General features: G+C 33.0%; 1 protein-coding gene across 1 annotated transcript in view; it reads left to right on the top strand.

Moving 5' to 3' along the window:
- LOC109359739 overlaps window positions 1-20,321 on the top strand; it is a 25,545-nt gene extending 5,224 nt beyond the window's left edge. The window contains exons 2-3 of the mRNA XM_019604430.1: window positions 19,087-19,201; window positions 19,602-20,321. Of these exons, the coding sequence (XP_019459975.1) occupies window positions 19,087-19,201; window positions 19,602-20,321 (835 nt within the window). The remainder of the gene's footprint in view (window positions 1-19,086; window positions 19,202-19,601) is intronic.

Raw genomic sequence — 24,598 nt, 5'->3', positions numbered from 1 at the left:
CTAAGTGTTGTAATTGGATAATGTGCATGTAATTACATTGATTCGATTATAGTGAAGGAAACCTCCCAAGTCAGACGGGAGGCATGGATGTAGTTTGCAGTGGACAGCAAACGAACTAGGATAAAAATTCGCGATGCAGGATTTTTTTCTCTCTCTATCTTTACTGTTTTCAATCGATTATTTGGTATAGTGGATTCAATTGATACATTTTGTTCTTATGCTATACTGGATGCTACTCTGATATAAGATCTGTAAGCTTTGTTATTCGTTCTATTATTGGTTAACTGTTCTAAAATTAATCGTTTCTGTAATAGCTTACTGTTTCTGTTTAATCGATTAAAACTGTTGCGTTAATCGATTATCCTGTTTCTGTTAATCGATTAAGATTGTTCTGTTAATTGATTATGTTCATCCTGTAATCGATTAATTAGGGGTGATTCAGCATTAAGTGTTGAGTTTCGAAAAGCGGCTATTCTAACCGCAACACCTATTCAACCCCCCCCCCTTCTAGGTGTATTGTAACCACTGATACCTAACACTATATATCAGAATTAAACAAATTATGTATGCTTTTGGGGTAAAAAATTTCATTCTATCAGACTTTTCATACTTTGTCTTAAAACTCCAACATGAAAATCCAAAAAACCCATTTTTCAATTTATTTTCTATTTTTGAAGTTTTATTTTGAATTTGTCTCGAATGTTTCTGGTTCAGTTAAATCCGTGAGGCTTTGAATTTTCGCTTGAAACTTTTGGTGGTTGTGTCTTGTGATTTTAGGATGTTATTGACGCAAAGTTTTGGTTGTTCACTCAAAGATAACATGAATTTCCAATTCTGCCCTCATTGGTTGTGTCTATTTCATGTAGAGATTCACTAGGGGAAATTCGGGCTTGAAACTTTATGTTAGGATGTTATTGTTGCAAAGTTTTGGTTGTTTACTCAAATTTAACACGAATAACCATTTTTGCCATTTCATGTTGTTACTATTGCATGTAGTGCATTACTAGGGGAAGTTCAGGCTCTTGGCATAGTATTTAGATAAATTCTATTTTTAGTATAACTTTGGAACTGTTTATCAGAATTGGACAAATGTTATATGCATTTGGGGTAAACGTTCAATTTATTCTATCAGACTTTTAATACTAAGTCTGATAACTCCATCTAGAAAATCTAAGGAAGCCCTTCTTTCCATTACATTTCTATTTTTGAAGTTCTATTTTGAATTTGTCTTGAATTTTCATTTAATTGAGTTAGGGTTTGAATTTTGGCTTGAAAGTTTTTGTGGTGGTGTCATGTGATTTTAAGATGTTATACATGATAAGTTTTGGTTGTTCATTGAAAAATAACATGAAATTCCAATTTTGCCCTCTATGGTTGTTACTATTGCACGTAGTGCATGACAAGGAGAAATTTGGGATTGAAACATTTTTTGTTGTTTCCTATATGTATTTGGGGTAGAAAATTTCATTCTATCATATTTTTCATACTTTCTCTGAAAACTCTCTCATGAAAAACCAAACAACCGATTTTTTCCATTTCTTTTCTTTTTTTGAAGTTTTATTTAGAATTTGTATTAAATATTTCTTATCCAATTAAATCAGTTAGGCTTTGAATTTTGGCTTAAATATTTTGGTGGTTGTGTTTTGTTTCACGTAGGGGTGGCAATATAGGCTTGGCCCGACGGGCCAGCCCGTTCGGATAGTTATTTTAAGCAGGCTGGGCTGAAGATTTTAGCCCAAAAACCCACATTCAGCCCGTTTTAGTAGCCCATTTTTTAGATGGGCCGGGCCTGGCTGGCCCGGCGGGCCATTGTTAAAAAATAAAAAAACTAAATCCTATTAATATTGAAGGTCATAATGTATGTTTTGTAGTTATTTTGGACAACAATTAATATGGAAGGTCATAATTCAAATCCTATTAATATTGATAATGAGATGGAAGACGTTGAAGACTCATAATTCAAATCCTATTATGACTTAGAAGTTTTATTGTGAACTAATAGTCTAAAAGTTTAAGACTGTGTTGGTTTCTTCTTTAGAATTTACAAGTTTTAAGCTAAAATGTTATGTTGTTATTGTAATATTGTAGACTTATGTTTGTGATTTTTTATTTTAAAAGACATTTATCAAATTTGTTGATTATTTTTTGTCTAAAAGCTTTAATTATGTAAATTTTGGAGGGGGAAAACGGGCCAGCCTGTCAGCCTGCCAGCCTTGCAAAACATGGGTCGGGCTGGCATTTTGAGCCCTTTTAACAATACGGGCCAGGCTGGGCCAGCCCTTATTTTGGGGGGCCAAAAGCAAGCTAGGCCGGGCCGGCCCGGCCCGGCCCGCATTGCCACCCCTAGTTTCACGTAGTGCATGACTAGTGGAAATCCAGGCTTGAAACATTATGTTAGGATGTTCTTGTTGCAAAGTTTTGGTTATTTACTCAAATTTAACACGAATATCCATTTATGCCCTTTCTGGTTGTTATTGTTGCATGTAGTGCATCATTAGGGGAAATTCAGACTCTTTGCATTATATTTTGATTAATTGTATTTTTGGCATTGAAAGTGGAAATTGTCAAGTAAAGCACTATTGGATTTTGCCTATGTTTTGATGCAGACAATGACTTAGTGAAAGCTTGAAGATGATTCAGCAAATCAACATGTCGTGGAGTCAAGGGTTTCATATCTAGACTAGGTTCTTTAATAGAGTTATTTTTAGAAGTGTAAGATGTGTGCCTTAGATATTGAGTCTATATTAGGTAAACCTGGATGCAATTCTCACAAACATAATTATTTCATTTACATGAGATATTTCATCTAGATCATTATGTGTTCATGCATTCCACATACATGTTACTTGTGCATCTTAGGCATAATATATTGGTAAAACATGTATAGTTGATAAGCATAACATATAGGTTGTTTACCATTTAATCATTAAGCTGAAAATGTGCTAGTTAATCGATTAAGAGATGTGTTAATCGATTAACGTGATTACAGTTCGAACAGAAAACTGAAAACCAGGCAACAGTTATTCCCAACAACCCGTTAATCGATTAAATGGCTACTTAATCGATTAACTGGGGTAGAAAATTTTATTCTATTAGAGCTTTAATACTACGTCTGATAATTCCTTCTGAAAAATACAAGAAATCCCTTCTTTCCATTCCTTTTCTATTTTTGATGTTTTATTTTGAATTTGTCTTAAATTTTTCTTGTTTAGTTAATTAAGTGAGGGTTTGAATTTTGGCTTGAAACTTTTTGTGGTTGTGTCCTATGATTTTAGGATGTTACTGATGAAATTTTTTGGTTTTTCACTCAAATATAACATGAATTTCCAATTTTCCCACTATGGTTGTTACTATTGCACGTAGTGCATGACTAGGAGATTTCGGGCCTGACACGTTTTGTGGTTGTTTCCAATGATTTTAGGATGTAAATTTTACACGAATTTCCATTTATGCCCTATCTGGTTGTTATTGTTGAATGTAGTGCATCACTGGGAAATTCGGACTTTGTGCATAGTATTTATATTAATTCTAGTTTTCGCATAACGTTTGAACTCTTTTACATAATTGGACAAATTTTATATGCATTTGAGGTTGAAAAATTTATTCTATCGGAATTTTCATACTACGATTGAAAACTCCCTCATGAGTATCCAAGAAATCCTTTCTTTCCATTTCTTTTATTTTTGAAGTCTTGTTTTGAATTTGTCTTGAATTTTTCTTGATTGGTTAAATAAGTTAGACTTTGAATTTTGGCTTGAAACTTTTTGTGGTTGTGTCCAATGAGATTAGGATGTTATTGATGAAAAGTTTTGGTTGTTCACTAAAAAATAACATGATTTTCCAATTTTACCCTTTGTGGTTGTTAGTGTTGCACGTAGTGCATGACTAGGGGAAATTCGGGCTTGAAACTTTCTATGGTTGTTTCCTATGATTATAGGATGTTATTGATGAATAGTTTTGATTGTTTACTTAAGTTTAACAGTAATTTCCATTTCTGCCTTGTTTGGTTTTTACTTTTGCAGACAATTCATCAATAGGGGAAATTCAGGCTCTATGCATAATATTATGATAAATTATATTTTGGCATAACTTTTGAACTATATATTAGATTTGGACAAATTAGATATGCATTTCGGGTAGAAAAATTCATTCTATCTGACTTTTAGAACTTTGTCTTAAAACTCCCTCATGAAAATCCAAAAAACCCTTTTTTCAATTTATTTTCTATTTTTGAAGTTTTATTTTGAATTTGTCTTGAATGTTTCTTGTTCAGTTAAATAAGTGAGGCTTTGAATTTTCGCTTGAAACTTTTGGTGGTTGTGTCTTGTGATTTTAGGATGTTATTGATGCAAAGTTTTGGTTGTTCACTCAAATATAACATGAATTTCCAATTCTGCCCTCATTGCTTGTGTCTATTTCATATAGAGCTTCACTAGGGGAAATTCGGGCTTGAAACTTTATGTTAGGATGTTTATGGCTGCAAAGTTTTGGTTGTTTACTCAAATTTTACACGAATTTCCATTTATGCCCTATCTGGTTGTTATTGTTGAATGTAGTGCATCACTGGGAAATTCGGACTTTGTGCATAGTATTTATATTAATTCTAGTTTTCGCATAACGTTTGAACTCTTTTACATAATTGGACAAATTTTATATGCATTTGAGGTTGAAAAATTTATTCTATCGGAATTTTCATACTACGATTGAAAACTCCCTCATGAGTATCCAAGAAATCCTTTCTTTCCATTTCTTTTATTTTTGAAGTCTTGTTTTGAATTTGTCTTGAATTTTTCTTGATTGGTTAAATAAGTTAGACTTTGAATTTTGGTTTGAAACTTTTTGTGGTTGTGTCCAATGAGTTTAGGATGTTATTGATGAAAAGTTTTGGTTGTTCACTAAAAAATAACATGATTTTCCAATTTTACCCTTTGTGGTTGTTAGTGTTGCACGTAGTGCATGACTAGGGGAAATTCGGGCTTGAAACTTTCTATGGTTGTTTCCTATGATTATAGGATGTTATTGATGCATAGTTTTGATTGTTTACTCAAGTTTAATAGTAATTTCCATTTCTGCCCTGTTTGGTTTTTACTTTTGCAGACAGTTCATCAATAGGGGAAATTCAGGCTCTATGCATAATATTATGATAAATTATATTTTGGCATAACTTTTGAACTATATATTAGATTTGGACAAATTAGATATGCATTTCGGGTAGAAAAATTCATTCTATCTGACTTTTAATACTTTGTCTTAAAATTACCTCATGAAAATCCAAAAACCTTTTTTTTCCATTTCTTTTCTATTTTTGAAGTTTTATTTTTAATTTATCTTAAAATTTTCTTGTTCAGTTAATTCAGTTAGGCTTTGAAATTTGGCTTGAATCTTTTTGTGGTTGTGTCCTGTGATTTAAGATGTTATTGATGCAAAGTTTTGGCTGTTCACTCAAACATAACATGAATTTCCAATTATTCCCTATGTGGTTATTATTGTTGCACATAGTGCATGACTAGGGGAAATTCGGGCTTGAAATTTTAGTCATTGTTGCCTATGAATTTACGATATTATTGATGCAAAGTTTCGGTTGTTTACTCAAATTTTACACATATTTCAATTTCTTCCATGTCTGGTTGTTGCATGTAGTGTATCGCTTTGGGAAATTCGGGCTCTTTCCATAGTATTATGATAAATTCAATTTTTGGCATAACTTTTGAACTATTTATCAGTATTGGACAAATTTTATATGCATTTGGGGCAGAAAAATTTATTCTATCGGAATTTTCATAGTGTCTAAGAACTCCCTCCTGAAAACGCAAAAAGGCCATTTTTCCATTTCTTTTCTATTTAAGAAGTGTTAGTTTGATTTTGTCTTGAATATTTTTGTTCGGTTAAGTCAGTTAGGCTTTGAATTTTGGCTTGAAACCTTTTGTGGTTATGTCATGTGATTTTAGAATGTTATTGATGCAAAGTTATGGTTGTTCACTCAAACATAACATGAATTTCCAATTCGACCCTCTATGGTTGTTATTGTTGCACGTAGTGCATGACAAGGGGAAATTCGAGCTTGGAACATTATGTGGTTGACTTCTATGATTTTAAGATGTTATTGATGCAATGTTTTCATTGTTTACTCAAATTTATCATGAATTTCCATTTCTTCCATGTTTGGTTATTACGGTTGCATGTAGTGCATCACTAGGGGAATTCAGACTCTTTGCAAAATGTTTTGATAAATTCTATTTTTGGCATAACTCTTGCATTGTATATCAAAATTGGACAAATTTTCTATGCATTTGGCGTACCAAAATCCATTCTATCTAACTTTTCGGACTTACATACTACGTGTGATAACTCCCTCCGGAAAATCCAAAAAATAAACTTTGAATTTTCGCTTAGAATGTTAGTGATGCATAATTTTGGTTGTTAGTGATGCATAATTTTCGCTTAGAATGTTGTGTCCTATGATTTTAGAATGTTAGTGATGCATAATTTTGGTTGTTCACTCAAATATAACATGAATTTCCAATTCTGCCCTCTATGGTTATTACTGTTTCACGTAGTGAATGAATAGCGGAAATTCAGGCTTGAAACTTATTGTGATTGTTTCCATTGATTTTAGGTGTTATTGTTGCAAAATTTTGATTATTTATTAAAATTTAACACGAATCTCCATTTACGCCATGTTTGGTTGTTACTGTTGCATGTAGTAAATCACAAGTGGTATTTCGAGCTCTTTGCATAGTATTTTGATAAAATCTATTTTTTGCATAACTTTTAAACTATTTATCAGAATTGGACAAATTTTATATGCATTTGGGGTAGAAAAATTCATTTTATCTGACTTTTCCTACTAGGACAAAATTTTGAAATTTTATTTTTAATTTTTCTTCTCAGGTAAATCAGTTAGCCTTTTAATTTTGGCTTGAAGCTTTTTGTGTTTGTGTCCTATGCTTTTAGGATGTTATTGATGCAAAGTTATAGTTGTTCACTCAAATATAACATGAATTTCCAATTCGGCCCTCTATGGTTGTTGTGAAGAAGATCTTGCTCCTAACCTTGACACGGTTTTGATGAAGACACCAACATAACATAAAGAAGAAAAGGAAGAATACTTTCAAAGACAATGAAGATAAAGGTTCGAGAAATTACATGGTAATCGATTACACCATTCCGAGTAACCGATTACACAATGTATGGTAATCAAAATATTCAGTTGGACAGAATGTATGGGTAATCCATTACATCCTTTCGGTAATCAATTACACAATGTGATAATCAATTACTAAGTTGGATAGAATGTTTGGGTAATTGATTATGTCAATGTTGTAATCGATTACTAAGAGTTGTTGCACTAGTTTTTAGAATCAAAATGCACAAGCTTTCACTCCAAACGAAATGGTTTCATTCCAATCAATTCCTATCTTTTCATAGAGGTGTTTTGGCTGATTGGAAAGCCTATTTAAAGGTATTGAAACTCATAATTCTTACACATAACTCATATACACAATCTAAACGTTTCTAAAGTACTTGTTATGCTCTTTCTACAACTTGTTCTTAACTTTCATATTATATTTTTTGAAGTTGCCTTAAGTGTTGTTTCAAAGTTATTCAAACCTTTTGAGCATTATTACTAAGTGTATAATGAATTGTTGGATTTCAAGAGTTCATAATTTCAAATCTTGTAAAGGCAATCCTGGCCATAATTAAAGTTTTCTTCATTCAATTTGTTGAAATACTTTCTTTCACAAGGATGTTATAAGAAAGGAGATAAAGTCACTTGCAAAGTTGTTTCCAAAGAGTGACATATGTATTAGAGAGTGAGTAAGGTACAAGGAAGTCTCGAGGTGAGAATTTGCAATTACTACTCTTAATATCTAGTGAAGAAATCTCTTGTGCTGCAAGTGTACTGGACTTAACTTTTGATGGACAAGAAGGTCAACCAGTATAAAATTCTCTTAGTAATCTCTTCTCCCTAATCTCCTTAAATTTGTTTGATATTTTTCTGCATAACTTTTCTGCTGCTATTAACTATGAAATTTGCAGAAAAATATCTCACTGATTTAAGACAACTAATTCACCCCCCTCTTAATTGCCATCTCAAGCTTACAATTGGCACTAGAGCTTTTTTTAGTAAATTACTCTCAAAATTGAACCTGTATCTAAGATGGCCGCAAGATCATTTCTGGGAGAAGGTTCCAACATCAATCGCCCTCCAAGTTTTGTTGGGGAATGCTATGACTTCTGGAAAATTAGAATGAGAATCTTTATAGAATCTCAAGATCAGGATATGTGGAATACGATTGAGGAAGGACATTATGAACCTTTCAATTTTGTCAATAATGTAAGGGAAGTAAAGCCAAAATCTTCATGGAATGATGAAGACACAAAGAAGGTGCAATACGATCTCAAAGCAAAGAACATCCTCACTTCAGCACTTGGCATTGATGAATTTTTTAGAGTATCAAACTACAAATCTACTAAAGAAATGTGGGATACTCTAGAGACTACACACAAAGGAACTGAGGAAGTCGAAAGGTCGAGACTCAACACGCTCTCCCAGGAATAAGAAAAGTTTTATACGAAGCTTAGAGAGAAAATACTAGATCTCCAAAAGAGATTTACTCACCTTACAAATCATCTTATCGAAAGTGAATAGTGTCAAGATATCACTATTAGATTGCCTATGTTTTGATGAAGACAAGGATTTAATGAAAGCTTGAAGATAACTCAACAAATGAACATGCCAAGGACTCAAGAGCCTCATGTCTAGACTAGAGTCATAAATAAAGTCATCATTAATAGTCTTAGATATGTGTCTTAGTTATTGAGTCTAGGTTAGGTAAACATAGATGCAAATCTCACAAGTCCTAAAAACAATCATATCATTTACATGAGACATGCCATCTAGATTATTATATGTTCATATATATTATTTGTGCATCTTAGGCATAACATAATGGTAAAACATGTACAGTTGATAAGCATAACATATAGGTAGTTTATCATTTATTCTCTTAGCTGAAAAATATGTCAGTTAATCGAATAAGCAAGGCTTTAATCAATTAACGTGAAATCAGTTTTAACAGATAACTGAAAAACATAATTCAGTTATTCTCAATAGCCCAATAATCGATTAAAAGCGCACTTAATCGAATAACTGGGCGTTAAACAACTTTTCTATATAAACTGTGTTTTTACACCATGCTTCATACATACATTCATTCATTTTTAGAATTGCTAAGTTGCACATTTTTCGTGCTCATTGTGTGTCATATAAGCAGAGAGGAATGCATGTAAGATAGTGAGAGATAATATCATGCTTAGGGATTAAAATGTCATCCAATTGCATGTGATTAAATGTGTTCATCATTCTATCTTTTCTTGCATGATTCTTGCATTTCTTTTAGAGATTTCATAGGGTAGAAATTACATGTTTTTGTATAATTCTGATTTTATACATATTTCTGTTAATTTGTGAGATTTGTATAGGGTTTATAGTTGGTTCTTAATTGTAACATTTGAGCCATATTATGATCTAAAATACTCTGTTTTTTGTGATGTTTTTGTGATAAGGAAAGTCGGCTCTTGGTGTCTTACCACCAAAGAGATTCAGTGAGTCTTCACTAATACTTAGAAGTCTTGAGTTTAGAACATATTCTTGGCTGGGGCTAGATTGTAGGAAAGGTTTTCCTAGGCGATTAGAGTAGTCAAACCAAGGTAGGGGTTCTAGGAATTCAAGAAGGGAGCATCTAAGGTCTTGTATTGAAAGTGTGCATGCAATATACATTCGTTTCAATTTTAGTGATGAAAATCTCCAGAGATCGGAAGGGGAGACCTAGATGTAGTTTTGCAATGGACTGCAAAGCGAACCATGATAAAAATCCTTATTGCATGCTATTTCTATCCCTTATCTCTTTAATTTTCAAGTTGTTTAATTGCCTATTTTAGATGATATTTTGAATACTGTAATTCTGCCATATAGAGATTAATTTTGTTCAAATATATTTGTTGTATCGTTTCTGTAATATCGGAGAGTGGTTGTGCAAACAAGCCATTCAACAACTTTCTATTTTGTGCAATTTAATCGATTAAGTCATTAAGTTAATCGATTAATTGGGCATTTTCTAGAATAGGGCTTTGGTGCGAAAAGCGGTATTTGGGATCCGTGAAACCTATTGAACCCCTCTTCTAGGTGTGTTCTGTCCACTGATACCTAACACTAATTACACTTGGAAAAATATTAAAAAAATAGTGACTTTAACTTAAAATTTCTAAGGTCACTTACTAGAACATGGCAACCAAAAGTTATAGTCATTTCTGAAAAGAAAAGTTTATCAAAAATGTCCTTGGCTTCCTTATTTGGTATATTGCAGGAACACGAATTGGAACTCAGCCAACTTGACCAAAATGAAGAGCAAGAAAAGAAGAAGAAAAACATCTCTCTGAAAGAAAAGGCAGATAGATATGACTCATCAGGAGATGAATCAGAAAAAGAAGAGATAGAAGACATAAGTTATTTGTAAGGAGTTCAGCAAGTTCCTTAAAAGGAACAAAGGCACTAAAACTGGACAAATGAAAAACTTCACCAAGAATAATGACGCCTCCACTTCAAACCAAAACTTCATATGTTTTGAATGTGTTAAATCCGATCATATGAAGATGGATTGTCCAAACCTGAAAAAGAATGCCTTCAAAGGAAAAAATGAAATCAGGATTGGACAAAGAGCCTACATAGGTTGGGAAGACAATGATACCAGTTCTGCCTTGGAACTAGAAAATGAAGAACAAACACATCTTTCACTAATGACATCTCATCATTCTGATGATGAAGACGAAAATTTGAGATTTGTCTACAGTCTATGATACTTGGACAACAACTACTCAAATCACAGGACGGGCGAAAAAAAATAAGTTCTTTGTCCTTACTCCAAGGGACAAAGGCTATGTCACATATGGTGATATCAAACAAGGAAAAAGACTTGGAGTTGGTAGAATAGGAAAGCCACCTTCAACAACTATAGAAGGAGTATTGTATGTTGAGGGACTCAAGCACAACTTGTTGAGCACAAGTCAACTATGTGACAAAGGATTCAATGTGTCATTCTACCCTCATAAGTGCTTCATCGAAAGTAAGGACTCTAAAAACTCTAAACTAATTGGTAAGAGGATAAATAATATATATATATATATGTGTGTGTGTGTGTGTGTGATTGATTTAGATTCTTCTTTACCAATAAAATGTTTATTTGCTAATAATATTCATGATGTATGGCTTTGGCATAGGAGAATTTCTCATATTCATATGGATCATTTGAATAAACTGATTAAGAAAGATTTGGTTGTTGGTTTACCCAAAATAAAGTTTGTTAAAGACAAACTATGTAGTGCTTTTCAAATGGGTAAACAAACAAAAACTTCTTTCAAACCTAAGCATATGGTTTCTTCCGATAGACCATTGTCGTTACTACACATGGACTTATTTGGCCCCTTTAGGACCAAAAGTTATGGTGGTAACTACTATGCTCTTGTTATAGTAGACAATTATTCAAGATATACTTGGACTCTCTTCTTAGTTCATAAGAATGAGGAATTCAATGCCTTTAGTGAATATGCTAAAAGAGTTCAAAATGAAAAATCACTTAGAATCGCTGCTATAAGAAGTGATTATGGGGGAGAATTTCAAAATGCTTCTTTTGAAGAATTTTGTGATGATGTTGGTATCAATCACAATTTTTCTACTCCTAGAACACCACAACAAAATGGTGTTGCAAAGAGAAAGAATTGGTCCTTAGAAGAACTTTCTCTTACAATGTTGAATAAAACCAATCTCCCAAAATACTTTTGGGCTGATGCAGTTAGTACAACATGTTATATTTCAAACAGAGTTCTTATAAGACCAATTCTCAAGAAAACCACCTATGAACTCTTTAAAGGTAGAAAACCAAACATTTCTCATTTGCATGTATTTGGTTGTAAATTTTTTGATTTAAATAATGGTGAAGACAATTTAGGCAAGTTTGATGCAAAAGTCCATGAAGGACTCTACCTACACTACTCTCTTACGAGTAAAGCTTACAGAATTTCCAATAAAAGAACTCTAGCCATGGAAGAATCTATTTATGTGTCTTTTGATGAAACCAATCCTATAATAAAGGATGGGTTAACTCTTGATGAAGAGGACTTGCCATGTTCCCCATTAACAGAAGAATCTTTTAGCAATGCAACAATCAATACTGAGCATTTGAAAATGAATGATACTCTATCTTCTGAAGAAGAGCATATTCATTCTGATTTACCCAAAGAATTGAGAACTCATCGAGATCATCCTATCGACAACATTATTTGTGGCATAAGTAAGGGTGTCACTACCCATTTAAAGCTAAATGATGCTTGTTTAAACATGACCTCCGTTTCTCAAATAGAACCAACCAAGATTGATGATGCAATCGAGAATGAACATTGGATTCTTGCTATGCAGGAAGAGTTAAACCAGGTTGAGAGAAATGAAGTTTGGGAACTTGTTCCTAGACCAGATAATAGGCATGTTATAGGAACTCGTTGGTATTCCGTAATAAATTAGATGAAAATGCAATCATTGTTAAAAGTAAAAGCTAGACTGGTAGCACAAGGATACAATCAGGAAGAAGGAATATATTTTGATGAAACCTTCGCTCATGTTGCTAGACTTGAAGCTATTCGGTATTACTTGCATATGCTTGATCTCTAAATTTTCAGTTATATCAAATGGACGTAAATCTTTGCATAATACTTTCATAAATTCTATTTTTGGCATAACTTTTGAACTATTTATCAGAATTGGGAAAATTATATATGCATTTGGGGTACAAAAATGAATTATGACTGAAAACTTCCTCCTGAAAATTCAAAAACACCAATTTTTCCATTTCTTATCTATTTTTTGAAGTTTTACTTTGAATTTTTCTTGTTCAATTAAATCAGTTAGGCTTTGAATTTTGGCTTGAAAATTTTTATGGTTGTGTCCTATGAATTTAGGATTTTATTGATGCAAAGTTTTCGTGGTTCGTTCAAATATGAGATGAATTTCCAATTCTACCCTCTATGGTTGTTGTACATTGTGCATGACTAGGGATATTCCGACTTGAAACATTTTGTGGTGGTTTCCTACGATTTTAGGATGTTATTGATGCATAGTTTTGGTTTCCAACTCAAATTTAACACGAATTTCCATTTCTATCATGTCTAGTTGTTACTATTGCATGTAGTGAATCCCTACGGGAAATTCGGGCTATTTGCAAAGTATTTTGATAATATCTATTTTTCGCATAACTTTTGAACTGTTTACAAGATTTGGACAAATTATATTTGAATTTAGTGTAGAAAAATCCATTTTATTAAATTTTTCATACTTTGACTGAAAAGTCCCTCCTGAAAATTCGAAAAACCCTTTTTTTCCATTTCTTTTGTATTTTTGAAGTTTTATTCTGAATTTGTCTTGAATTTTACTTGTTCAGTTAAATCAGTTAGACTTTAAATTTTTTCTTGAATCTTTTAGTGGTTGTGTCTTGTGATTTTAGGATGTTATTGCTGCAAAGTTTTGGTTGTTCACTCAAATATAACATGAATTTCAGATTATGCCCTTTGTGGTTGTTACTGTTGCGTGTAGTGCATAACTTGGGGAAATTCGGGCTGGAAACTTTTTGTGGTTGTTTCCTATGATTTTAGAATGTTATTGATCCAAATTTTTGATTGATTACTAAAATTTAACAATAATTCCCATTTCTGCCCTGACTAGTTGTTAGTGTTGCATGTATTGCATCACTCGGGGAAATTCGGGCTCTTTGCTTAGTATTTTGATAATTATATTTTTGGCATCACTTTTGAACTGTTTATATGAATTGGGAAAATTATATTTGCATTTGGGGTTGAAAAATCAACTCTATATGTCTTTTCACAATACCTCTGAAAACTCCTTCCTAAAAATCCGAAAAATCCTTTTTTCCATTTGTTTTCTATTTTTGAAGTTTTATTTTCAATTCGTCAGGAAATTTTTGTGGTTCAGTTAAATCAGTTATGCTCTTAATGTTGGCAAGCAACATTTTCTAGTTGGGTCCTGTGATTTTAGGATGTTATTGATACAAAGTTTTGGTTGTTCACTCAAATATAACATGAATTTCCAATTTTCCCGTCAATGGTTGTTACACATTGTGCATGACTAGAGGAAATTCGGGATTTAAACATTTTGTGCTTGTTTCCAATTATTTTAGGATGTTATTGATGCAAGGTTTTGGTTGTTAACTCAAATTTAACACGAATTTCCATGTCTGGTTGTTCCTGTTCGGGCTTTGTGCATAGTATTTTGAAATTTGTATCAGAATTGGATAAATTATATATTCATTTAGGGTAGAAAAATCCATTCTATCAGACTTTTAATACTACACCTAAAAACTCCCTCATGAAAATCCGAAAAAATCATTTTTTCCATTTCTTTTCTAATTTTTAAGTTTTATTTTGAATTTATCTTGTTCAGTTAAATCAGTGAGGCTTTAAATGTTGGCTTGAAATTTTTTGTGGTTGTGTCCTGTGATTTTAGGATGTTATTGCTGCAAAGTTTTGGTTGTTCACTCAAATATAACATGAATTTCCAATTATTCCTTTATGGTTGTTATTGTTTGACGTAGTGCATGACTAGGGGAAATTCGGGCATGAAACTTTTTGTGGTTGTTTTCTATGATTTTAGAATGTTATTGATGCAAACTTTTGATTGTTTACTCAAGTTTAACAAGAATTCCCATTTATGCCCTGACTAGTTGTTAGTGTTGCATGTAGTACATCACTAGGGGAATTCAGGCTCTTTGCATAGTATTTTGATAAATTATACTTTTGGCATCACTTTTGAACTGTTTATTTGAATTGGACAAATTATTTATGCATTTGGGGTTGAAATATCCATTATATTTGTCTTTTCACACTACCTCTGAAAATTCCATCCTGAAAATCCAAGAAAACCCATTTTCCATATCTTTTTTATTTTTGAATTTTTATTTTGAATTTGTCATGAATTGTTCTTGTTCAGTTAATTTAGTTTGGATTTTAATGTTGGCTAGAAACATTTTTTGGTTGAGTTTTGTGAGTTTAGAATGTTATTGATGCAAAGTTTTGGCTGTTCACTCAAATAAAACATGAATTTCCAATTTTGTCCTCAGTGATAGTTGCACTAGGGGAAATTCGGGATTGAAACTTCTTGTGGTTGTTTCCAATGGGGATATTCGAGATTGAAACTTTGTGGGGTTGTTTCCTATGATTTTAGGATGTTAGTGATGCAAAGTTTTGGTTGTTTATTCAAATTTAACACGAATTTCCATTTCTACCCTGTCTGGTTGTTATTTTTCTATTTCTACCCTGTCTGGTTGTTTCCTATGATTTTAGGATGTTAGTGATGCAAAGTTTTTCCATAGTATTTTTATAAATTTTATTTTTGGCATAGTGTTTGAAATGTTTATCAGAATTGGACAAATTATATATGCATTTGGGGTAGAACAATCCATTATATCAGACTTTTCATACTACATCTAAAAATCCCTCCTGAAAATCCGAAAAAACCATTTTTTCCATTTCTTCTCTATTTTTGAAATTTGACTTTGAATTTTTCTTGTTCACTTATATCAGTTAGGCTTTGAGTTTTAGCTTGAAACCTTTTGTGGTTGTTTCCTTTGATTTTAAGATATTATTGATGCAATGTTTTGGTTTTTTACTCAAATTTAACACTAATTTCCATTTCTGACCTGTCTACATGTTAGTGTTGAATTGATAAGGGTCTAAAATACATAATTTTCATACAATTTTCATGGCCCTTATGCTATGCAAATCATGCAAAACCAACTTAATTCAACACTTTTTATTTAAATTGTCATATTTTGATTGTATATTTTGTCCACTTCTTTTCCACATCTTTGTGTGAAGTTTTTAGGAAAAATCAAGAAAAGAAAAATTCAGAAAATTAGTCAAGCAAGGAAGTGTCCACATAAGCCACTTTTGATAAAGACATGGCAGGCTAAGTGCTTGGCCAAAGAATCGATCAAAGACATGAAGTTGCCCACTAAGCATCCTATCGTGGACAACAGGGCTGCACAGCTGATCTGACACCAACTTGGCATAGTCAGACTCAAGTTTGGCACAAGCCAACCTACTGAAGTAGGCAGCTCATCCTACACCTGGACCCCCCATCTTTGAACCACACACCCTGCCAAATAGGACAACCTGCTCAAGTAGGAAGCTTAGCGGTGCCACCAAAGTAGGCTGGCGGGCTGGACCCATCAAGTGGCTAACTTAGCTTGGCCACTAGGCAATGATGGTACCATGCATGACCTCATTTGACAAGGCCCCTGAGCACTTTTCAGAATAGCCTATTCAAGTACCCACAAGTACCTTTAGTGAGTCAACAACAAGTAGCTGACCAAGCTGCTTAGCCAAGGACCAAACCCATGCTGAAGGGTTTGGTGCGCCTGACATGGACAAAGAGGGCCAAGTGGTGACCTAGTTGCCTATAAATAGAGGCCCTATTCCAACATTGTAAATACAATTCATTCTTTAGTTCTTCTCTCCAAAAACACTTCTCTCTAGAAATCTTGTACTTTGGGGGCATAGTTCCAAACTAGTTCATAGGTAATTCTTGTAATTTTCTCTTAGTATTCAAGAGGAGAAAGAAGTTGGCAAATGTGATCCAAAAGTTAATTTTATAATCTCATTTGGGACTAAAAGCATTTCATCCTTGGATAGATGGCCCATGCTCCTACATATTCATTCGGATTATGGTGTAATGTCATTTCTTTTCTTTATTTGTATCATATTTTGATTTCAATATATTCAAGTTATTACTTTTGGTTATATTTTATTCTTTAAGAAGTTCTTAATACGGTTTTAGCTTGATCACCTATAACTTGATTTAAAGATCCAAAACTCCTTCTTCTTAAGGTATTGACAAGCGAACTATCACCTACAACATAGTTCACTTTCCATATCAAAACATCTATTTTAAGTAACTTATGTTCAAGGCTTAATAAAGTTAACGGAGCATGAAATAGGGTGGGACAATATACTCTGACGAGTGACAATTAATTATTATTTACTATATTGCGTAAGGTTTGAAAATCATCTTTCCATACTAGGACACTAGATGGGGCATTAAGAATTCGTGTTTGAAATTAACCAGAGTATAAGACATAAGTTGATTTAACATTTCCAAAATCATTTGAGTAAGAAATAATTTCATATTTCAAACCAATTTTCTCCTCAAGAATTTGTGAATATTAGTTTATGTTTCCTTGTTAACCTTTTTATGCAACATAACACAAAATTCATCAAAAAGTTGTTAATCATTATTTTTGCTATAATATGCCTATATGATTTTCTGCTATGAATGCAATTCCCTTTGGATCGACATAACCTTATACTATACTACAATTGAATCTTGAAAGAGAAGCAAGTGTAAAATAGTAAAGTGTTAACTTATAAATTTTATTTATTGATTAAAAATTCCTAAAAACATTGGTTCAAAACAATCCATGGTTTGTAACTTGGTACATAGGAATAATATGCAAAAAGTGCAATTCAATTAATGGATTATTACTTAAACAATAAAAGAGTGATGAATAATAAATCTAACCGCTAATATTTACTTTCTGACAATTAATTTCCGCAACTAACATTTACTTTCGGTCATTTAATTTCCGCAACTAATATTTAATTTCCGTCATTTACTTTTCCGCAACTAACATTTATTTATTGCGTTATTCTTTCTACCAACCCTTCGAAAGAAGTGGTATAATTAACTGTTAATTTTATTCTTTTGTGCATTTTATTATTCTTTTATAGCAACCTTTCATAAGAAATGGTATGGTTAACTTAATAAAATGAGATTGAGCTTTATGGTATGGTTAAAAGGAACCCGAAAAATGATTAAATAAGTAAAGTCACCAATTAAATAAATTGTTCATCACTCATCACTCTAATATAATTAAATAAACTTGCAAGGCAACCCGATTTATCCTTTCAACAAAGTGACACATTTGTTGTTGAAGGGGGAATTGGGTTGTCCAAAATTTTGCTTTCAACAAATTGGCGCCTTTGCCGAGGAATTGCTTTCTACTAGAAATTTTTTATATAGTTTGTTATTACATTAATAATTGTGCATAAAAAATTTCTTTTTACTTTTTGTACAAATCTAATTTTTTTAATTTGCATAAAAATGTGAATTACAAACTTTTTAAATTAATTTCTTTTTCTTACTAATCTTTCTTTGGAAATAGACAAATTTCCTTTGTGTGTTTTATTTCAGGAAAATGGATCAACATCTTGCTATCCAAACTTAAATAAACAATTTCATAAAGAAGTTTCAACAGAAGCTCAACAAGGTTCACCAAAAGTTACAAGAATTGCCAAATCATTTAGAGAAGGCAAAGGAACAAAAACTTTGGTGTCTTGGATGTGCTAATCAAAAGATGGACTATTTCATCAACAAGCGACCACCATATCACGAATCTCAAAACAAACTTGAGGAAATACTAGGGCGATTCATGCAGACCACCATCAGGCATCGAATGATCATAGATGATGCTATCAAAAATATGGGGGACTAGATCAAGTACATAGCTCAACATCATTCAGCTATTTCAGAACATTGCGAAAATATTACAACAAGAAGTGGAAAAGTGGTGGGAAGGGTAATTGAAAAATAAAAATAAAAAGAAAGTGAAGAAGAAAAAGAAAAAGAAAAAGAAAAATAAAAAGGAAAAGAAAAAGAAAAAGAAAAAGAAAAAGAAAAAAATTTTACATAAAAAAATAGGTGTACCAGAAACTAGCATGGTGCAAAAAGATGAAAATCATTACACGCTAGTTCAGAAATAATACCCTATCCTATAGCTCCATCAAAAGCCAAAAAGGAGGATCAATTTTCTTGGTTCATGGAAATCTCCAAATCGTTGTAAATCAACATTCCATTTGCCGAGGCCTTGGAGCGAATGCAAACATACTCAAAATTCATGAAAGAACTACTCTCAAAGAAGAGGAGCTATAGAAGAAAGAAGTTATTCCGCATAACGCAATTTGCAGTGCAATCATTCCAACCAACATTCCTCATAAACTGAAGGACCCAAGAAGTGTGACTATTCTAGTCATAGTTGGAGCAGTTTCGATAGGCAAGGCACTTGTCGATCTCAGGGCAAGTGTTAGCATAATGCTGCTATTAATGATGAGGAGAATTGGAGGGTTGCAAATAAAGCCAACAAGAATGTTTCTACTACTAGCTGACAGATCCATCAAATATCTAGAAGGGGTTGCATAAGATGTGTTTATAAGAGTCGATAAGTTCGTAATTTTTGTGGATTTTGTTGTAATTGATATCTCCGAAGATGTGGAAATACCACTCATTTTGTGATGATCATTCATGAGGACAATAAAAATGGGGATAGGTATGGAAAACCGAAAACTGATAGTTCGAGTAGAAAATGATGTAATTCTGTTTTACATTTAAAGGTGATGCATCATCCAAGAGATAAGGAGCAATGTTGTTAGATCAATATCCTAGAAGAAATTTGCTCAGAATAGCCTCAACCTGATGATTCTAGGGAAATGCAAGAACTCCATTTAGAGGAAGGAGAAAAAGAAAATTAATCAGAAATTTTTCTGATGATCAAATTTCTCCTCTGACAAAGCCTGAAAAAGATCAAGGTGAAGATGATAGAAAAGAACAAGAATTGAAACTGAAGGAGTTACCTTTGCATTTGAAATATGCATTCTTAGAAGGCAACACCAACAAACAAGTCATCATCAGCAATTCACTTTCTACCTTGGAAGAACAAAAACTGATACAAGTCTTGGAGAAACACCAACAAACAATTGGTTGGACTCTTCAAGATTTAAAGAGAATCAGTCCTTCATTTTGCATGCAAAAAATCATGATGGAGGATGATAAAAAAGTTGTGGCTCAACCACAAATAAGAGTCAATCTGAAAATGAAGGAAGTTGTTCGCAAAGAAGAGGTCAAAATGTTAGAAGCTAGAATGATTTACCCCATTTCAGACAGAAAATGGGTAAGTCTTGTTCAAGTGGTGCCGAAAAAAGGAGGAATGATAGTAATCCGAAATGATAACAATGAACTCATTCCAACTAGAGTTGTTATTGGTTGGAGGGTGTGCATTGATTACCGCAAAGTCAATGAGGCCGCCATAAAATGTCATTTCCCCTTGCCCTTCATGGATCAGATGCTTGAAAGATTATTAGGGCGAGCCTTCTACTTTTTCCTAGATGGATATTCAGGATACAACCAAATTGTTGTGGATCCATAAGACCAACAAAAGACAACATTTACTTGTCCTTTTAGTGTTTATGCTTACAAAAAGATTCCATTTGGATTATGTAATGCACCGACAACTTTTCAAAGATGCATGTTGGCAATATTTGTAGCTTTATTTGCAAGATGCATCGCGATCTTCATGGATGACTTTTCAGTATTTGGAGATTCTCTTGACACATGCTTGAAGAATCTGGAAACAGTGTTAGAAAGATGTGTGGAGACCAACTTGGTGTTGAACTGGGAAAAATGACTCTACATGGTCACTGAAGGACTTGTTTTGGGGCAAACAAATTCAGCAAAGGGAATAGAAGTTGATAAAGCAAAAGTTGAAGTCATAGAGAAGCTTCCACCACCCACAAATGTTAAAGGCAACATAAGCCTTCTAGGACAAGTTGGATTATACCGCCACTTTATCAAGGAATTTTCCAAAATAGCTAAGCCTCTTTGCAATCTTCTCCTTAAAGATTATGTTTTTAATTTCGATAATTCAAGTTTAGAAGCATTCGAAACTTTGAAAAAAGGCTTGGTAACTGGTCCTGTCGTAATTGCACCTAACTGGAATTTAACTTTTGAGTTAATGTGTTATGTTAGTGATTACGCAGTTGGTGCAGTCCTAGGACAAAGGAGGGAGAAGGTGTTCCATGCAATACGTTATGTTGGCAAAAGTTTTAAACGAGGCACATGTTAACTATGCCACAACTGAAAAGGAAATGTTAGCTATGGTATTTGCATTGGAAAAATTTAGAAGTTATTTGATTGGGGCCGAAATTACTGTTTTTACTGATCATGACACAATCAAATACCTTCTAAAGAGATCTGACCCCAAACCAAGCTTAATACGCTGGGTGCTACTTTTGTAGAAATTTGACTTAGAAATTCGTGACAAAAGTGGAAAAGACAATCTCGTGGCAGATCACTTGTCCCGATTAATAAATGAAGAATTCACGAAAGGAGAAAGAGAAATAGCTTAAGTCTTCCTAAATGAAAAGCTACTTCTCATTGAAGATAGACCATGGTTTGCTGATATAGCCAACTACAAAGCCTCAAGAATTATTCCTGACCACTTCCATTATAAGCAAAGGCGAAATTTTGTCAAGGAGGTCAATCATTATGTCTGGGACGAGCTATATCTATTCAAAGAAGGAACCAACAAAATAATCAGAAGATGTGTGGATTCAAAAGAGGCTCATAAAATCTTGTGGCATTTCCATAATTAAGCCTATGGAGGACATTACAATGGAGAAAGAACTGATGCAAAAGATCCCCAATTTGGTTTTTTCTAGCCCACTATTTTTAAAGATGCCAAAAAATTTGTTGAAAAATGTGACGCATTCTAAATATCTGGCCGAATTGGAAAAAGAAATGAAATGCCCTTGCAGAACATTTTGGAAATAGAAATTTTCGAATGTTGGGGCGTTGATTTCATGGGTCCTTTCCCATCATCATTTTCAAATAAATATACCCACTTTGGAAGAACAATTATATTTTTTTTAAAAAGAATATTTATACCCACTTTGGAACACCAAGAGTACTCATAAGTGACGGGGGATCTCATTTTATAAATTCTCAATTGCACAAGGTTTTGGAATTTTACAATGTTATACATAAGGTAGCATCACCTTATCACCCACACACCAATGGGACAGCTGAAGTATCCAATGGAAAACTGAAAAGAATTTTCGAAAAGACAGTCTCATATTCAATAGAAGACTGGTCAAAAAAGTAGGATGATACTTTATGGGCATATAAAACTGCATTTAAATCACCAATAGGTCACACTCCATACCAACTAGTTTAAGACAAAACTTGTCATTTAGTTGTTGAATTGGAGCATTAAGCCTATTGGGAACTTAAGTTCTTAAATTTTGATTTAAATGATGCAGGAACAAGCCTATGAATCTTCAAGACTATACAAAGAAAAGGCTAAAAAGTACCATGACTCTAAAATTCGAAGAAAAGATTTTTACGAGGGTCAAAAGGTGCATTTGTTCAATTCAAGATTGAAATTGCTCGTGGGAAATTTAAAACCAGATGGTCAGGGCCATTTGTGATCAAGAATGTTAAAGAATATGGCACAATTGAATTGGAAGATCCAAAGTCTCAAACGACTGGGAAAGTTAATGGACAGAGGTTAAAACCATACTTGGGTGATGAATTAGGCTTCGTCGTCAAAATGCATCAGAATAACCGCTACAAGCTAAAAAACAGACATCAAGCTATTGACGTTAAACGAGTGCTTACTGGGAGGCAACTGAGTGGTTGGTTAGATATTTACGTTCTTATTTTAATTTTAGTTTAAATTATGTTGTGTGTTTTACTTGTTTGTAATATTTTAGTTTAGTTTTGTTTTTAATAATTTTCCATATTCATAAAACATCTCCTTTACAAAACAATATTTTTCATTGGCTTGAGGACAAGCCATCATTTAAAGAGGGGGAACATTGTTGACGAATATGTGAAAAATATAAAAAACTTACCATTTTTTCTAAGATTTATATTTACCTAGTAAATAATGTTTTGTCCATAAAACCTCAAAAACTTTTAGAAACCGAATTGAATTGGCTAAATAAAATATATTGACAAAGATTGCATGATTGAAAAAATTGCTAAACACATTTTTAAGCTTTCATTAAGAAAAATGAGATATAAGCCTAAAACATTTGTGAAAAACCACATAATGTCATAATAAAAAACAACTTTGTGCAAATGTTATTTTAAAATTGTGTAACATGATTGTTGGAAACATTTTTCAAAACAAAACTGTATACCCGAACTAGGTGAGGCAGTGAGCCAAACACATAGGAATAAGAGTGAAATCATCATTTGTTTTGTCTAACTAAACTTGTTTTAGTCTTTAGTTCTCTTAATTTTATAATATTGATAGGAAAGGATCAACTCTTGTTTATTCTTTACTTGAACAAAAAATGGCCAAAAAGTCTAACCAAAAATAGGATCATCCTTTGATAAGCCCCTTTGAGCAAAACAAAGTGAATTATTTTTCCAAACAAACCCATGAACAAAAAATTAGAACAAAACGTTCTAATTTAGAGAGCATGAATTTTTAAAGTGTTTGAAAAAGAATAAGTTGGGGGATATTGCTGGTCTTGGCTTCTTGAAAAGGAAAAGTGAAAAAAATCAAAATCTTTACAAAAGCAACAAAAGTTGTCAAAAAAATAGAAAAACAAAAAGGAGATTCAAAAATACAATGAAAAAGCCAAAAAGAGCCAAGGTTCAAAAGCTAAAAGGTTGGGAAGGAAATGATGGAAAAAATAGAGTAAAGTGCTTCATTGAGAAAAATTTGAAATTTTTTTGCTCTCTTAAAATAAATTTGCTTATCTAGAAAAACTATGATTTTTTAAGCCTATCCTCATTAAAATCGAAAGCAAGTCCTTCGTGGTCCTTGATTGACAATGCAAGTTTAAGAGAATAGGTGAGAAAAATAACAAGTTCAAATTACTACATGGAAATGGTTGAAAATTGAGTGAAACACTTACATCCCTTGAAAAGTTCTATCGTTGAACTTGTGTGCACAACAAACAATGTTTGATTGAAAATTATTTGCTTTGGTTTTGTTACACATTTTTTGATGAACATAAGCATGAGATTGATGTTTGAAGAATTATGTGTGAAATTCACAAATCTTGAAAAATCTCATTGGAAATTTTGAGCATGCTTAAGCAAAATTTCAAATCATGTCAATCTAATCTTGAAAATTAGCCAAAACCCATACATATTTTATTTACCATATGTCTGAGGACAAACAAAGTGTTAAGTTGGGGGGAGTTGATATAAGTGCCAAAAATACCTAATTTTCATACACTTTTCATGGCACTTATCCTATGCAAATCATGCAAAACCAACTTATTTCAACACCTTTTGGATAAATTGTCATATTTTGATTGTATATTTTGTCCACCTGTTTTCCATATCATTGTGTGAAGGTTTTAGGAAAAATCAAGAGAAGAAAAATTCAGAAAAATAGTCAAGCAAGAAGGTGTCCACATAAGCCACTTTTGATGTACACATGGCAACTAAGTGCTTGGCCAAAGCATGGACCAAACACATGAAACTGCTCACTAAGCAACCTAGCTTGGACAACAGGGCTGCCAAACTCAGCTCACACCTACTTGGCACGGTCAGACTCAAGCCTGGCACAAGCCAACCCGTTGAAGCGGGCAGCTCAACATGCACCTCGACAGCCTGGCCATAAAGGATAACCTACTCAAGCAGGCAACTGAGCCGTGCCAACCAAGCAGCCTGGCGAGCTGG

The sequence above is a fragment of the Lupinus angustifolius genome, chromosome LG11, assembly GCF_001865875.1.
Source record: "Lupinus angustifolius cultivar Tanjil chromosome LG11, LupAngTanjil_v1.0, whole genome shotgun sequence".
NCBI lineage: Eukaryota > Viridiplantae > Streptophyta > Magnoliopsida > Fabales > Fabaceae > Lupinus > Lupinus angustifolius.
This window is presented reverse-complemented; position numbering and strand designations above follow the sequence as displayed.